Source organism: Telmatherina bonti (genome assembly GCF_933228915.1).
Source record: "Telmatherina bonti genome assembly, chromosome: 14".
Classification (NCBI taxonomy): domain Eukaryota; kingdom Metazoa; phylum Chordata; class Actinopteri; order Atheriniformes; family Telmatherinidae; genus Telmatherina; species Telmatherina bonti.
Window position 1 is genome coordinate 11305189 of NC_136612.1, and position 18670 is coordinate 11323858.

An 18670-nucleotide genomic window follows, 5' to 3' on the forward strand; every position below is an offset into this window, starting at 1 on the left:
CAATGGATTGTTTCTAACACGGATCATAACGGGCTGCTTCAATAAACTGGAATATAAGGTGAGGCCGGTTAGAGTCTTTTAATGGTTCATCGTGTTCAATGTGCTGTTTGTCAGAAGCAAAGAGGGAACCTGCAGAAAGGAAGCGCCGCAGCGCAGCCCAGCACAAGACTCCCAGCTGGGCCTGAAAACCGTCTGCTTTCTGCCTCAAAAACCAGCCGGTGACACCGCTTTATTCACTCACAACTCCGACTGGTCGTCCTCTGTTCATGTCCGGACATGCTGGACATGAAATACGCGGTAAATCACAACAGGAAGACACAACCGGAACCCCCGATAAACCGTTCACTTTCACCCCCCTCAGAGAGCGTCACGCAGAACTTCATTACCAAAACCTGGTATTAAACGTTTGCGTGTGTCCTGGTGGTTAGAACAACATGTCAGGACTTTAACTAAGACCCACATAGATTCCCCATCACCTTGTACTGTATTCGGCTTAATTTAAATAACCGAACTACAATTTGTTTCATCACAAGTTAAACTTTATTATCTAAGTATAGTGGACGTCGCTTTCCACCGAAGTGTATTTTCTAAGTATAGTGGACGTCGCTTTCCACTTAAAGTGTATCTTTCCACTTTAATAAACGCTACACTCCAGTTTAAATCCACGCCGAATTAATCAGTATAATGCACATACTACATTAATTTCTGTATTGTGATCAGTAAATTATGTACACTCCTTTAAAAAAAAAAGTAGTTCCTTAAAAGTAGTGTTTTTAGATGGGAGTCTTGAGTTTGCGGCATATGTCGCGTATGCCAACAAAGCCTTTCTCCTGCTAGCCAATAGCAGCAGCAGTGTGTCCACCAGATTGAACCCTCTCACTAGGCCAAGCCTGGGAGTCTCCTCCACAGATGCAGGGATTGTAATGTGAATAGATAGTCATTGTGTTTAGTATAATGTTCCTTCTGTTGAGGACTGTGTGCAGTGATACAGCGATGCTGGTCGAAGGTTGAAGGAAACATCTACACCACAAACTGCAGTGTCTCATAGTCTGTGCTGATCATGTTGTTGACAACACATGCAGACAAATGTGACTGCTGCCTGTGTTTAAAGATGGATGGGGGCGTTAAGGGACCTCCCGTAGATAGATTAGCCGTCAAATGTCATGACTGGTGCAGGCAGAAAAGGCTGCATTGTTTTAATCCAACATTGCATTGGCCTAACTTGTGTATTGATTGTGTGTACCATCTGTGGGAGGAGGCAGGGAGCTCAGTTTAGCAGGGAAAGACAACTAGCTGGAAACCAGGCTGAGCTTAGATAAGCCACTCAGCCCAGGAAGAAGTGGTTTTGGGGAAGTGTCGTGACAGAGGCTGAAGGAAATTGGTGGTATTGGTGCTGATGATTTGAAGTAACATGTCATGTAAAGCATGCTTAATTTCCCCCCCCCCCCACAAACAGGAAAACCAAAGCGCAGTTAGGAGTGAGAATCCAGATTGAATAGAAGGAAGCAAAGCAAACCCAAGCCGTGGGGGATTAAGGGCTCCTTCTTGCAAAGAAGAGTCTCCTGCTGCTGTATTTTGTTTTTTCTTTCTAACCGGCTGCAGCACAGCCAAAGAAGAGATGCACCATGTCATGCTGAGATGGAGTTACATAGTCGTGGAGGCTGGATTCAGGTTGTGTGCGTCAGAGGGTTTGTGCATGTCAGGTTGTGTTTATGAGTTAGACCTGGAGCCACTAGCTTCATCTTAACAATGACAGGAAAGAAGACAGGAGAAGTATTGAGCCAAGATGGAGACATTTTAGTGTTTAACTTGTGTCTACATTTTGTAATTTGTCTCCTTTTTTGTAATTTTGACAACAATATGCCTTAAAATGCAAATACAGAAGATACAGTTACACTTTTAAAGTGTTATGTTCATGTCAGAACATACAAGTTTTCTGATTCGGCTCCTTTTGTTTGTTATGATGTGGTGGAAACAGAAGTTGTCCTGACAAAATGGTCCATTAATTATCAATGTATAATGGGATCGCAACCGTCTGAGTTGTAGTTTAAAGGAATCTGTGTGTGCACATGTCAGATGCAATTGCCCAGCGTGAAATCCAACCTTCACCTACCGCTTTAAGGTCCATTGACGCAGATGACAGTTTTGTCCCCTGTGTCGGTTTCGTGTGTAACTCTGTTCATCCAGGCTTCGCAGTATCACCAGAAATCTCAGGGGATGTGTTGAGTTGTATAGCTGACACACAACCAGCAAAAGAAACAAACCAGAGAAGAAAAAGATTACCTCTACCAACAAGTGGTACGAACTCTACACCGCCCTCTAGTGGATGTACTGACTTTTGAATTATGGCAGAGTATAAGATGCGTAGAAGTATTGGGGCGGGTATGTTTGAACGCGTTTATAATGTTTATTTACTAAGGGAGCATAAATAGAAGCCGGCTTTTTGCGTCTTAGGTGCCTTATCTCTATTTTCTGGTATTTCTGTCAAACCATTAATAAATTAAACACTTATCAAACATATTTTTATTTTCAGAGGGAGGGGGAAATTAAAAAAAAAAAAAAAAAGGCCCTGTTCCCTCAGGTTTAATGTTTGGTCCTAGGGATGATCAGGAAGTTGGCGCTAGCAGAGCAGAGGAAACCAGAAGGTGTAGGATGATAGTCGGCTCTGAGAGAAAGTACAAAAATGTATACATTACATAGACTGTATATAAAAGATGGATGTAGCCTCCGTGACGTCACCCGTAGGTTTCCGAAAAGCTGAATTGAAGCTCATTGGGCGGTTCCTACCGGCGCCATCTTAGCAGCATCACTCGTGCCATTTGTCTTGGAAAATTCCAAAATGGGGAACGAGGTGGAGCTGAGAGGGGGGCTGTGAGGGTGAGGGTGGATGATTGACATCTATTAAAGTCCAACCTGCCTGTAGCTAAGAGCTAACAGGAGCTAACCAGTTAACGGAGGTAAGCGGGCTAAAGCGAAGCCTCGTTGTTAACCGGCTAAAAATCACGGTTGTTCTACATTCCTTCTTCTTAAAGCAGAGTATCGGGTACCTGTCAATCAAAAGGACACGCCCCCAAATATGCCAAATTTCAACATAAAATTACTTCCAAAAGGAGGAATGACTTCCCCACAGTTGTCCGCTTGGCTTTAACCCTTAATTTGTGGGCTGATGCGACCGTGTGACTGAAAGGTTATGGTCCATCTGGTAGCTGCAGATGGACCCCCCCCCCCCCCCCCCCCCCCCCCCCCTCCCCCTGTAGGGATAACCCCCTGCAACCTGGGGAATGGGGTGGGACTGGATATTGGCGGGGTTGGATGTCCAATGGGCGTGGGGTAAGGGTTGGCGTTAATTCAATCAAAATGTTGAGGGGGCGTGGTTGGACGTCCAACCCCGCTCAATATCCAGCCCCGCCTCATTCTCCAGGCTGCAGCCAAGACCCTCTCCCCCGTAGTAACACCCATCCTGTCACGGACATATCTTCTCTTGCAGTATGATATGACAGGACAAAAAAAAACTTTCTTTATGTTCTTGTGGCATTGAAAAGACAACAGACTCTGCCCTGCATCAACCAGTAGATAAACCAGTTTCTTTTTAGTTGTTTGTCACAAATGTGTTTATCCAAAGGGGATCAATAATCATTTTATAGTTGTGTCAGAGCCAAATGAATGAAATATTCATGTTACCCATCAACATCTATATATGTTATTAGAGTTGCTTACTGGACTTCACATGATTGGTATGAGAGAATCTATTGTTTGAAATGGTCACAAGACTGTTGCTGCTGTATATGTGTGTTAGCAGTGTCATCTGAAGCTGCGGCGCGGCCACACACTACGGTAACCAACTACCCAGACTGCCTTTCAGTAAAAAGGTCCGTAGCTAAACATGATTGATTAATTTGCAGTTAATTGTTGGATTAGTTTAAGTGTGAAATCAAAATTTAATAATCCCATGGACACCACTGTTTATATACACACAGATATGCAGATTTATAGGATATTTGATCAACAAATCATCAAGTTTTTATAAATGAGCTGCAAGAAATGTCAAATAATTGACGTTTAATGTTTCATTACCATAAAGGTTCAGTCAGGGAGCAATAACGACCAAACACACCTTTTTTTTTCTTTTTTTTTTATAACAGCCTCCTCATTTGGTCCTTGGCTGAATGGGAAGACTATTTTCAGATTGTTAATATAATGAGTTATTGTTGAATCCAGAAGAACATGTTCTGTCACTGTAACTTAAATGACAGTACTAATCCTCACACATTAGCTGCGAGTTTTCACACAAGTCCCACAGACTCCGCTGGGGAAATTAGATTAGTCCTTGGCTCTTAAAGCAATCATCTGAGCTGGAAAACTATTTAATTTTCATTTCATTTTTGAAGTGGTAAATAGCTGCATCATGACATTCTTTGGCATTTTGCAGTTTAGCAGCAGGACTGTTCCCATTGCTGGTTCGGGGTTGTTTTAGAGCTGAAAATATACCACAGCTCCCACTAATGTACTACTACCTGTTTTAGCTCAGTCAGAGCTCTCTGTTTGGACATTCAGGGACTGATTCTTACTGACCTGTGAGCTGTTAATGATAAGAGCACATTTTTCATTTCTGAAATGGCATTAAGGCTCATTTATGCTAAATACAAGATGGATATGCAGACGGATGGACAGCTAAGTTTGTCTCCTGCAACGGTTAGGTCACTTGATGCAGAAAATGTAGAAACGCCACCAGAAATCACGGGAGGCATGTTGAGTTGTATAACTGACAGACAACCAGCGAAAGGAATAAATCAGAGAAGAAGAAGAGAAACAGGAAGAAGATGCAGAAGCTGTCAAATTAAAAGCAGCTGAAGAAGATGTAGAAAAAGCTGAGAACTGCAAATATCTTAGTGGTTTTCTTTTTCTGGTGTTTATGGATGGTTATAAACAACTTCATAGCGGTGTATTAGCGCGACCAACTTGTGTCAAAATCATAGACCATATATGAAAGATGGACGGAGCCTTTGGCGGTTAAAAGTGAAGCCTATGTGGAAGTGCATAAAACTGCAGTTCCTCCTTCATCCACTAGGGGCTGGAAAACAGAGCAAATCCCCATAGACTCCCATGTTAAAAAGACCAACTTCACAGCAGAAATAAACATGTTTACAGCCTGGTTCAAAAATCCATTTTCAGTTTAATAGGTCAGGTTTACCTTCATGACAACTGTGGGGAGAGTGAATTTTTTTCTAACTCGCCCGTTTAAAACTAATTTAATCTGGAAGTTTGGCATATTTAGGGGCATGTCCTTTTGATTGACAGGTACCAATTTCAAGTAAGAAGAACGTTGAACAACCGCGGTTTTAAGCCAGTTAACAACGTGACTTAGCTTTAGCCCGCTTATCTCCGGGTTAGCTCTTAGCTACAGAAAGCTCGGAGTTCGCTGGATTTCAATCATCCACCATGATGCTCACAGTCCCCCCTCTTAGCTCCACCTCTTTGCCTATATTTGTATTTTCTGGGTAACACGATGCGCATGCCTCTGCCAAGATGGCGAGGTAGGAACCACCTACCGAGCTTCAATTCAGCTCTTCAGAAACCTACAGGTGACGTCATGGAGGCTACGTCCATTTCTATATACAGTCTATGGTCAAAATGCAAACGTGAATGCTGAACTCAGCACTGCCCCCTAGTGGATGAACTGATGTGACAACTATGGGAATATAGAAGATGCATGAAAGTATTAGGGCAGTGACGTATGAAACGGTCATCACCATTTATTTATGTATTGGAGCAGAAATTATCCTTTCATTTGATTTCCTAGCTGTTCAAGCATCTTATATAATTATTTTCATATCAGATCACTTTGCTATTGGACATTAAAAAGTACCTTGTTACTACGCTCTTAAACAAAAAGCAGCCATGGTTGTTTCTGATCATCTGTGATGTAAAATTTTACTGGTCTAATCCCTAAATAGCATCCATCCATCCATTTATTACCAGTTAAGGGTTGCGGGGTAGCTGGAGCCTATCCCAGCAGTCATTGGGCGAAAGGCTAATGAGTTGTGGAATAGCAACTATAAATCAGTAAGTACGAATGCAAACCTTTGAAAGGTAAAAATATTTGAGAAAATCTCAAAAGTAATGTCTGGCAGCGAGCTGTCCAACAAATCAGAGGCGAAGCCTGGTGGACCACTGCCATGCGGAGAGTAAAACTAAGGGCCCATTCACACCAGCCTTATTGATCCGAATCCTCGTCCGTTTGCTGGGAAAGTCCGCTTCGTTTGGGGAAATGTGAATGCACCAAAGAAATTTTGATTCGGACCAAAGAAGCAGACTCGATCCGCCAACAAACGCAGGTCTCAGTCTACCTCAAGTGGACCAAATACAGGAAGTGGACTACAAAAAAAACACTTTCCCTGCATTTGGCGTAGTGTTGCATAGTGGGTAAATACATAGCGATGGTATTAAGAGTTCTCTCCCTTGACTGGTGTTCATTCTACGTCCATTGTTACAGTGTATTTCTGCAACATACTTGTATAAGAAAACATGAAAAACCCAACATCCCGTCTCCATGTTTAACTCGCAGGTGGAGAAAACAGAGTTTTGCTGGCTCGGTTGACCAAAGTGCAACGTGAATACAATCTCCGTCTACATGGCTACACCCCCCTAAAACTGACCTGAGTCCCAATCACACCAAGTCTAGTGGACTATCCTGGTGTGAATGCAGCTGTAAGCCTCACAGACATACTTCTGATTGTACCTGGGAAAGGAAAAAAGCAGTCAGGAACTTTGGCTACACAGTTTGGTTAGATTTGGTTTAGTTTGACTAAAAGGAGTCAGATGTAACAGAAAAGTAATAAAAGGAAACAGGATTAAGAGGATGGGCCTTATGGGGAGTATGTTATGCTAATTAAGATCTGCTCTTTGATAAGTCAGCATTATAGCAGGATCTAATCCACTATAAAATATTTTAGTGTTTTGGTTATGAGGCTTAGAAATGCAGCCAGGTAGCTAAACCACATCAGCTCTTCTTTTTCATGCCTTGAAGCTTCCTGATGCAGCAAAAATAAGAAAAAAAGGTCTGAGATATTGTTTTAGGGGCCATTTCCACAGTTCTGTGCATATGTCTGGCTCTGTGCATTTGAAACAGCCTTGTCATAAGCAGAAACACAACCAGCTGATACATATACACACTTTACAGAGAACTTTCTAGCTCTGTGGACTAATGAGGATACCATTCTGGTTCAGGAGTTTCTGTATCAGGTTCAAATCATGATGAACCAGGTAATTCAAATATAGGCAAAACAACTTTATCTCAATTAGAGATAAACTATTAACTCAATAGCAGTAGCTCTTTATGGCTAGTTAGCCTACACAACACAGGAAAATTGTGCAAGTTAATTAATGTACTTATGTGTCAAAGAAAAAAAATCTTAACCACTATTGTGAACCTGTACTTACTCATACGATGGTATTTAAACTGATTTTAAGTTATGTGGTCTATTTTATAGTGCATTTTAACAACAAATGTTAGCATATTTAGCAAAGCTAACTTAGCATTAGCTTCCAAACCAGTGAAACATTTGAAATGGAGCAGTGTGTGTTGTGTTTTGTTTTTTCCTCAAAGTTTTCTTTCATGAGTTTTGTGAGTTTGTCACAAGACAACAATTATGACCTATAATCAGTAAACGCCGGCTGCTTTTCAAAGGCGAAAAGAGAAAATTGGATAGTGACGAGAGGAGCTCATAAGATACTAAAGATGGAGGCTGTTAGTGGCTGTAGCTGCTGTCTTTTCTTTTGAGTGTGTGAGACAAATTTTTCTTCTGTGAAAGCAAAAGAAACGTTTAAATTATATTTCTGCCTGGAATTGTTACTGATACACGGCATCAGATGTCTGCTTGTGTTACACCGTGTTTTCCATACAAAGAAAAGCAAAAACACTCAAAACAATAAAGTTAAAAACAAAAATAAAATAAGTAATAAAGAAAAAAGAATATCACATTTTTCAGGTCACTTTTATTTGTATGAAACTGTTAATATTTGTGTTGACTCATAGCTTAATCTAATCTACGTTTACTTTCATCTGAAGTTCAATATTTTATTAAATCCTGAAACCCAGTTAATGATTAACTTCTGTCTCAGTGCTGCTGTTCCTGTTTTAAGATGCAGAAATGGAGTTCAGACCTAATGAAAACATTAAGATGTCAGTAAAGTGATCTTAGATGCTGGAGTGCTCTGAATCAGACAGGCTCAGGAAAAAGTTTTACATTCAGAGCAGCAACACCAAGACGGCCATGACAAGTCAGCTTTGAGTGTGTCATCATTTCCAATGTTTTTTCTGATGGCTCATGTGGGTGCTGTGAATTACACAGCGAAGCAGTTGTACAAATGTCATGCTCAGAATGTGCAATGTCAGGGTTTCGCTGTAGCTGACAGCAGAACTTTGCTCTTTATATATGAATTTTATGACATTTTATAGGAATTGTCCTGTGATTCAGCGCTGGATGTGGGTCATTGTTACACATTAGTCCCCATAACCGTCCACACATGAAACCTTTTAACACCTGATCTCTCTCTGTTGGATTCAGGAGGTGAAAGTCAACCAGCTCCAGGATGCAGCCGCCTCTATCCCTGCTAGTCTGCTCTTCATCTGGGGGTATTTGACTTTGCAAACATGATGAAGACAGAGCCCCCATCGGCTACGGGGGCCAATGTGGCTTCCAGCGGGAGCAACGGGAGCTCCAGTCTACGGAGTCCATCCCCCCACCGCAACGCTTACGAGGCTGGGCTGGCGGCACTGAAGAAGGCCACCGACCACCTCAACAACGCCCCGAACGGAGGCTCCAACCCCTCTGGAAAACCCCCTCTCCTGCCCCGTCCGACCGGAAGGGGTCGGCGGTATGGATCAAATGTTCACCGCATCAAGAACATGTTCATGCAGATGCAGTCTCCTGGCGACGAGGAGGACGGAGCCAAAACAATAGGTATGGAGCCTTAATGGTTTTATTCAATAAGAGTGAGGAGAATTATAGTAACCTTGGTAGAAAAGGCCTGTGGAGGAGAGGGATTCTTAGATTTGGCTTCACTTGAACCCTCTGAAGTGCTGCAACTTAGGTCACCATTGCTGTGGTATATTGACCATCATTTAGCTTGCAGTTATTGTTGTCTTTTACTCTTCTGATGCACGACCAGAAACAGGGAGGTCACAGTTGTAAAAAGTAATGTGTGGTCTCTTGACAAATAAACCTGAGCACAATAATGTAAGGTAAGTCACAAAATATAACAACTGGCGACGAGAATATACGTGGTTGATTTTTTCAACGGGGGAGGGGACATGCGGTGTCGGTACTAGTGAGAACAATGGCCCTTTTTGGAAGAATCGACGAGTTCAAACCAGAAAATGAGCCATGGCTGGCATATATGGAGCGGCTAGAGCAGTTCTTCAAAGCGAACGACATAGTTGTTGAAAAACAAGTAGCCACATTGCTAAGTGTTATGGGCTCAGCTACATACGGACTATTAAGAAAGTTGGTGGAGCCCAACAAGCCAAAGGACAAGACTTATGGTGAAATTGTAGCTATTCTCAAGAGACCAAACGTTACTTTTTACAACTGCGAACTTCCTGTTTCCGGTCATGCGTCAGACCAGTAAAAGACAACAACAACTGCAAGCTAAATGATGGTCAAAATACCACATCTTTCCTCCCTTTTAAATGACAACTGCTTATCAGGAATGCTGTAAGAAATCTCAGAGTCTCAATATATAACAACTGGCGACAAACGTGGTTGACTTTTTCAACGGGAGAGGGGACACGCGGTGTTGGTACTAGCGAGTACAATGGCCTTTTTTGGAGTAATCGACAAGTTCAAACCAGAAGATGAGCCATGGTCGGCAGATATGGAGCGGCTAGAGCAGTTCTTCGAAGCTAACGACATAACCGTTGACAAACAAGTAGCCACATTGCTAAGTGTTATGGCCGCGGCTACATACGGACTATTAAGAAACTTGGTGCAGTCCTACAAGCCAAAGGACAAGACTTATGGTGAAAATTTAGCTATTTTTAAGAGACCAAACGTTACTTTTTACAACTGCGAACTTCCTATTTCTGGTAGTGCATCAGAACAGTAAAAGACAACAACAACTGCAAGCTAAATGATGGTCAATATACCACATCTTTCCTCCCTTTTAAATGACAACTGCTTATCAGGAATGCTGTAAGAAATCTCAGAATCTCAATATATAACAATTACTGACACCAGCAAACGGTAAAATAAACTAAAATCATGAATTAAATTGATTTTTTTAAAGCAATAACAGGTTGGTTGTATATGTGTGGAGCTACGATACGGATATACGTTTTATAGCTTCATTATTGAAATTGTAAAAGAAATTTTAAATAGTCTGCAATTCTGAGAAGACAAGTAAGGTTTTGCAAAGTACAAAATACAAGTAAACTTTACAAATCTGAAAACATAAATCTGGTCAAACACTTGACGTAGGTGGAAATTTCTGTGCAAATCAGAGGGGCTAAATATAAAACGGCCGCCGGATTTGTCTATGCAAGTACATTTTTGTCACAAAGTACAAGACAGAAAAAGCATGTAAATTTTTACAAGAATCAAAATACTAATCAGATTTATGTCGGAAAATGTTATGTACTTGTAAAATTTACTCATTTTAAGAATTTTAAAATGTATTTGTGTTCTCTGATGTGTAAAATTTATGGCTTTTTTTTTTCAGAATTGTGTTACTTTATTATAAAAATTACAAACTTGTCCCTGTTATAGCTCCATACACATGCCGCTGGTTTTATTGTTATGCACAGTTGCTCTCCAGCAACTCCTGCGTAAAGTCATTTCCCAAGATATTACCTGCGTTTGCCAAACATGTGTGGACCACGTAGTCAAAGCCTCTCTGTTGTAACCATTTAACTGACTAAACATGCTGCTCATCCTGCTTCCTATGATGCCTCAGTAAAACTGTAGTTTGTTTTTCTTCATTTTCTTTATTTCTGACCCAGAAGCATCCCAATAATAATAAAATTATGTTAAGATTATGGTAGGTTTGGTTTATTATCAGCCAGCGTTAGTCTAAACTCTGTCACGTCTTTGTCTCTATGAAGATCCAAAAGTACTGACTATAGAATAGCAGATATGAAATACGATTATTCTGTTTACAGTATAATTGGTAAGGAAATTAAATGAGTCCACACTGTGGGTCAGTTTATTGTGGTACTTGAAAATAATCATTATGGCACTGCTGTTAGTAAATAAAAGGCATGTTTCCATTTATTATATTATCTGTGGTGACACTAAACTTGGAGTTTTCATGAAATTAAATTGAACCTTTAAGAGTTTTTATATGATTATATCATATGTCCTCAATTTCTGAGTATTCTGGGCGGAGAATCTAAAGAAAAGTTATTCAGTTTGTTGTTTTTGTTTCCCTGGAATATGATTAAAAATACTGATTCATGTGAAATCAGTCATGTTCTGATCAGAAGACAAATGGACTGCATGTATTTTCTTATCAGACACCTTGCTAGTACCAGGTTTTATCTCCTGAACCGCCTTATTCTTGGTATCATAGATTCTACACCAAAACAGATAAATAGAGACTTTGCACATGATGGCATCACACAGTTGCAACACATCCCAAAGGTGCTTTATACACGGATTTTGCAATTTATGTCTACGCCACTTTTGCACGCTTCAATCTACCAATCTAAGAAGGTGAGAAAGCAAAGGTGTCCATTAGGGCTATGACGATGAATGTCATCTGGACAATAGAAAATGTCTATCGTTTCATATTAGGCTATATCGTTTACGCCAAGATAAGGCACTTTACTGCAGTGTTTTATCAAGGTGTGCTTCACGGCATGCATGTTGCAATACATAAATAAACATGGAGGACTACTCTAGCAGTCGGTGTGTTTCAGAGCCGGGTAATTCACTAAAAGATGATCAGCCCACCCAAACCGATGTGCTTGTTCCTAACAGAGGGGCGACTTCTGTTGCATGGATGTGCTTTGGATATAAAAAGACCGACGTCGAACCGACAACAGACATTTGTAAAATATGCCAACTCCCAGTTCCAGCAACGGTCTCCAACACGACTAACTTATTTTATCACCCGCACCGAGACTCAACGAGCAAAAACCGCAAAAGCAGCGTCAAGTAGTGGCGAAAGCGTTCATAATAAACTCAGACGCAACGCTGCAATAGGCTTTTAGACGTGGAATGTCATACGGTCATAGTTCCCGCGGATGGAAGGAGATCACTGCTGTCGTTGCCAAACACATCTGACACATCTAATTAATAAATTACACAAAAAATTTTATATTGTTATGAGGATGTAAAATTAGCTTTATTGGTATATGAGATTTTAGTCTTATCGTCCAGCCCTAGAGTCTATTGATATCTCCATAGTCGTCTTTACCAGGCAACTTCTAATAACACCAGAAGGTTGCTGCCAGTTTGACTGAAAGAAGTCACGTGAACAGGGAAATACGTTTCCATCTGTTTCCAGTGAAACACCATCGATCTACTGAGCTTTATACAATTTCTCTTTTATACTTTCCAAATTGGCATTGGCAAGCAGCAGCGGTTTTAGCCCACTTTTCTCTTCATCCACCCAATTTCCCTTATGTTCAGTCAGATTCTGAGAGTTTTCATCATCGCTCTTCTCGCTGTCAATTTGTTCATGTTCAAATTGAAAACACTAAATGGTAGACATGGAGCCAAAAAACTGCTTACAACTGAGATAAATCGCGTCCCAGGATGCATTGCAGCTTACACAACAATGGTGGAATTTAAATAAATTTAATATCTTGAAAGAGTAAATAATGTTGACTATTGTGAAGATCAAGTTTTTACAGCTAAAATACAGTGAAAACTAGAAAAGCACTCTGAGAGTGCAAACCTCCGCCAAAGCCTTTAAAAAGTTCCTGGGTCCAAATGGTAATCCGATCACCACCAAAATGAAATCAGTTTTTCCTTTTCATATTTCCAACAACTCCTGCAAATTTCATGAAAATCCGTCCATAACTCTTTGAGTTATTTTGAACACAAACAGATAAACGCCGGTAAGAAAACAACCTGCTTGGCGAAGGTAAAAAACTTCTATATTTATGCATAAATTACGAGAAGGGTCTATTGGAGTGAGATGTTGTTACTCGCGAAAACATTGGAGTGGACTCATCATATCCTCCATGCCTTAGTTGTAACCAGTGGGTATGGGAGTCCCTGTAACCTTTGTCATCAACTACCACTGGATTTATCTCAATTAGTTCACCATGCTTTATATAATAAGACTATATTACGGATATGGAGTACAGATATTCATTCTTGCCTTTTAAGGCACCTGCATGTGATTTATTTCATAGTTTAGCTTCTCTTAGTCACAGCACACAGCTCAGTCCCCCGTCCATCCAGAAAACTCCTGGATGCATGTTGTTTTCACCTGAGAGGAAAGAAGCATAACATGCAGTTAGTTTACAAGCGTTAACAGATTAAAGCTGAATGTGAGACAAAAACGTGTTTCTACCTTGAGGAATGTATAAAAATATAAATATTTTTGTCCTTTTTTCCACACTGTTGACATAAGTTCTGACATGTTTGCTGGTAGGAGTTCAGCTGACCTGTGTGAACATGTCGAGACATGATGTGATGGAACAATATCTCGTCTTGTAAATAAATAACAGGTTTCAGTTTTTGTAATAAAATGACAAAGTATAAACCTGTTCTAGAGAAAAGATAACCTAAAATGACCGGTTGTGATCTGGTGCATAATGAAAAATAACCAGAATATTGATCAAATATTATGACTGAGTATAAAATAATTTAACATGAAAATGAGTACTTCAGTAATGATAAAAATTAAGATGAATTTCATGTTTAAGGGAAAATGTTGCCAAGAATCCAAGGAAGATATAGTAAAATTTGATGGCCATATCGCCAAGCCCTGTCTCCAACCAGTCTGCCCATTATCCTCTGAAATCGACAAGACATTCTTGTCCAGACAACTGCTGCTTGCTGGATATTTTCTCTTTTTCACACCATTCTTCCTGTAAACACCAGAGATGGTTGTGTGTGAAAATCCCAGTAGATCACCAGTTTCTCTCAACAAACATCCCACATTCAACCACATGATGAGTCTCTTCCATGTGATTGGTGGATTGATAATTGCGTCAACAAATGACTGAACAGGTGTGCATAATAAAGTGCCCATTTAGTGTGAGCACGTCTTTTCTGGCCATACTGGTCACTCAAAGGGCTTCACAGCTCTTATCTGTACAGTCTTACAGTCTATGCAGTGCTTTTTCTCTGTCATACCAACACTCCCACTAATGAACCCACTGGGAGCAATCTGAGGTTTATTGTATTGCCCAAGGACACTTTGCATTGTGGTTAAGGGATCCAGTTGACAGATGGCCGGTCTTCCTCTCAAGCAATTACCACCCATCTTGCCAGGCCCCTTAAGCTCTCCATTTCTTGCCAAAACGCAAACATTGAAATTAATTTTTCATTTATTGACAAGCCGTTTATCGTGAACCTCCCTGTTTCTAAAGGTTTTCTGCAGAGGATTTCCTAGACGGTTCTCTGTTAGGTTGGTGGATGTCTTAGGGAGGAGGTGATCGGGCCCTTGGAGTTGACAAGTGAGGACTGATAGAGGCTGTTTCTGAGGGGAACAGCAAGTCAAATGTCTGTCTATTAAGAAGTTTTTGAATATATAGTACTGAATGCTACTCAACAAACTTTGGTAGATTTAGATCAGGAATCACCAATGCCCGGTGTCCTGCAGGTATTGGTGATGTTTCCCCCGCAGAAACACACCTGATCCAAATAAATGGGTCATTACCAGACTTTTACATAGGGATGCACCGATCCACTTTTTGGGAGTTCCGATCCGATACCGGTACCTGAAACTTGAATATCTGCCGATACCAAATCTATTAATGTGAACATTATTGTGACAATGGTTATTATTGCGGTTATAACTGTGTAAGATTTCATTAGGTTGTAATAAATGACCCATCCTCCATCCACCCAAGTTACCTCACCAATACAAATATAATAACACTACAGATTTAACTATTTCAACAAGTTTTATTTTGATTTGTCACATTTTACCTAAATACAGCTCTAAATGTGTGGTTTTGAAACAAAGATCTCGCTTTTAGTGTGACAAAAAAATGTCACATTTTAACATTCAAGGCATTTATTTATTTGAAAACATGTCTGAAGCATGTCATCAAACACATCTGTGCTGGCTTGACTGGTGTGGTATTGGGTATCTGTTATGGTATAAGTACACTTTTATTTTTATCAAGTACGAGTACACATGAGCCGATATAGTATGGAGCTGATACCGATACTGGTATCAGTATCAGTGCATCCCTACTTTTATTGGACTTCACAACAAGCTGTTGGAAATCCATTTTTATGCATCAACCCAATGCATTTTCACTATGGTACTTGCTAATGAAGGCTAATTTAGTATCTGTATTTGCATCCTGTCTCTTCTCTGAACTCTCTCCAGCCAGTCAAAGTCAGTCTGATGTTGACTCTTTTGTGCTACCTTCCTCTATATCTTTTTCTGTCTTCCTGATAATGTCCTGTTGGGTTTCTTTAATGAACCGGGCATGGTGTCTGTTGGAAACGGCCAGTGTGTTGTTGACTTGTGACTTGGAGCTGTCAAACAAAATACAGCTGTTGCATGATTCTTTAGGCTGGAAATAAAAGTTATAAGGTGTGATTTCACAGACAAGGAACACTCAAAGGCAATAATGGCTCCAAGAATGAATGTCAGTATACCATCAGAATGAGTCAGAAACACTTGAGATTGAAAGCTGAAAAGTTATGAAGTGTTGCTTTAAAGATCCACTATGGTAGATATAGTGACATCTATTGATTATAACACAAACTGCAACCAACTTCCAATTTTTCTCCAAACCTACTGCAGTTTAAGTTAAAGCAGGCTGCTGTCCTGCAGGTTTTCCATGTATTCCTGCTCCAAAACACCTGGCTTCAAATAAATGTATCCAATAGCCAATGAAGTTCTGCACTGTGAGTGATTAGTTTCAGTCCGGCGTGTTGGAGCAGGGTTACATGGAAAACCTGCAGGATTGTGGCCCTCAAGAAGCAGAGCTGGACAGCCCTGAGTTAAAGTTTTGTCAGGTGATTCTATACTAATGAGTCATAAATAATATATTTAGGGATGCTAATCCTTTACCGTGATGTAGATAATAAAATATGAATTACAAACATAAGTAAACTTATACAATGGTCACTGGTAATTCGAATGACAACTGAGTGCATTATTTTTGTATATATGCACAGGTATTTCGACGAGTTAAATCACTGTAATATCCCTCTGTTATGGGGTGTTGCCATAGCAATGCATTAATAAACTGATAACAGGTTACTGAGAGAAATGCGTTGCAGTTTCACAACAATTATTTAGCATAAAAAGTACATTGAGGCCAACGTGAAATAATTTCTATACTTTAGCATATTTAGAAAGTGTTGTAAAAACTAAAGTAAAATTTATTTTAAAATGTTTACTGTGTGGGACCACGGTATAAGCAGATTAACTAACTTGGATCCGTGCATTACACGGGAATAATGCACTTTGTGTTCTAGACTCCGCGTCGTGCATTATAACCGTCTAATGCACGGCTCCTCGTTGTTTAATCCATACATAAACAACAATCTTTCGGTAATAACAAATTTGTTTATAGAGCCAAACCGTGGTTCTACAATGAGTATTTCCATGATGCAACACAAGCAGGTCATAAGAGGACAATATGGGCCAGTGCCAGCAGTTGATGATGTCCTTGTTCCTGATTGACCAGTTGACGTTTACAAGGTTAATATGAACTGGTATCTATTTGTTTTGTTCATTTGTAGGTAAGGAAGAGGCGTTAAAACTCTCCATTCCTCGAGCCTCCAGCCTCAATGAGCACGTCGACCACAGCGCCCTGCTGAAGATGGGGGGTTCGGTCTCGGACAGGGTCAACCGTTTTGACTCTAAGACAGGTGGAGACGGCGGGGGCTCTTCTACGGGTCTCTCCAAGCTACAAGAGACAAGGAGGATCTTTGAACAGCGGACTCTTCAGGTAAGTTTGATCGATGTGTAGATTAAGTTATTAAAAGGTTCTGAGATCATAGACTTCATTTACTGATTGTTGATCAGGAGAAGCAAGCTGCTACAAACCGAATCTTGCTGAAGAAGGAGCGTGCGTCGGGCTTCCAGGACAGCCGCCTAGATGTCGTGGCTCGTTTTAACGGCTCCACCGAAGCTCTGGACCGACTAGACGACCCCTCTGCTTCCACTCCTGCTGCCGTTGCCTCTGCAGCCTCAGTCGGACCCAGCGAGGCCGTCAGCCCCACTGTGAGCCAACTCAGCGCCGTTTTTGAGAAGGGTGAACTGAAAAACAACGTCTACCTCCCCCAGCATCGGTCCGCCCCCGCTTTGGCGCCAAAACCCAAATCTCTGGCTCGAGCGGATGTGGCTGAGAAGAAGGTGAGGAGAAGAGCTGATTCAGAGAGGAGTTTATAAACCAGAATGAATGAAATGACAGTGTGATCTATCTTTCTTGCAGACCAAGGTGCTCCCTGCGGGTAAGGAGGTGAAAGAGGAGACGACAGCAGGAGACCTGGCAGGAGAGCCGCCAGAAGCAGCTGGTTCTCTGCAAAGGAGCAAAGCTGAAGAGAAAGATGGATTAGGACACTCAGGAGAACAGCTCTCCAATTCCTCTTCCTCATCATCCTCAGTGACTGTCACCTCATCATCCTCATCTGAGGCCAAACCAGAACCAGGTGCCCGGCCAGCACCGACTCAGGCACTGGACTCCAGTGTCCCTGAGCTGGGGCCCCAGGCCGAAGAGCAGGACGGCTCAGCTGGAGCATCTGAGGCTGAAGGCGCGTTGGCTCAGACCCAAGTCCACACTTCACTGGAGAATGGAGAGAAGGAGCGTCCTTCGTCCTCCCCGTCCTCAGACGAGAAAGAAGCTGAGGATGAGTGGAGGGGCAAGGAAGAGGAGGATAACGACGACGACGGTTCCAGGAGGGAGGATTACTCGGAGGGGGACCTGGTAGATATCAGTGCGTACAGCGGCCTCGGAGAGGACGACTCGGAGGGAAGTCAGCTGGAAGATGACGACGATGAGGAAGATGAGGAGGCTTATCAGCCGGAGAGTAGCTGCACAGAAATCCCAGGCCTTCCCGAGGAAGAGGAGCCTCCACCACCTAGTAGGAAGATTCGTTTCAGCACTCAACCTATCAAGGTGAGATCTTGTTTGTTTATTTATCCGGTTCTCATCGGTAAACGATTTTTAAAATGTAAATTTCCAGTTTTCCATAAACGTTGCATTTCTACTTGGTATGTAAAGACTTAAGTCCAAGTTTCTGTCTTCTGTATCATGGCTGATAGCCGAGCTTCCTGTGCACGTTAGTCCCTGTTTAATTAAATTAAATTAAATTAAATTAAATTAAATTAAATTAAATTAAATTAAATTAAATTAAATTAAATTATTTTATTTTATTTTATTTTATTTTATTTTATTTTATTTTATTTTATTTTATTTTATTTTATTTCAAAGATGAAACATTAAGAGACGTTTTCTTTTGATTTTATAGAAGGTTTTCTGTGGAATTAGTTGAGTTTTCAGTCAAGAAATCTGCACAAG

General features: G+C 41.0%; 1 protein-coding gene across 1 annotated transcript in view; it reads left to right on the forward strand.

The window, feature by feature from the left end:
* LOC306766068 (neurabin-2-like) overlaps positions 1–18670 on the forward strand; it is a 50544-nt gene continuing 31874 nt past the window's right edge. Inside the window, exons 1-5 of the mRNA XM_079253659.1 lie at positions 1–58; positions 8568–8963; positions 16890–17098; positions 17176–17505; positions 17585–18268. Coding sequence (XP_079109785.1) covers positions 8654–8963; positions 16890–17098; positions 17176–17505; positions 17585–18268 — 1533 coding nt within the window. The 5' untranslated portion in view covers positions 1–58; positions 8568–8653. The remainder of the gene's footprint in view (positions 59–8567; positions 8964–16889; positions 17099–17175; positions 17506–17584; positions 18269–18670) is intronic.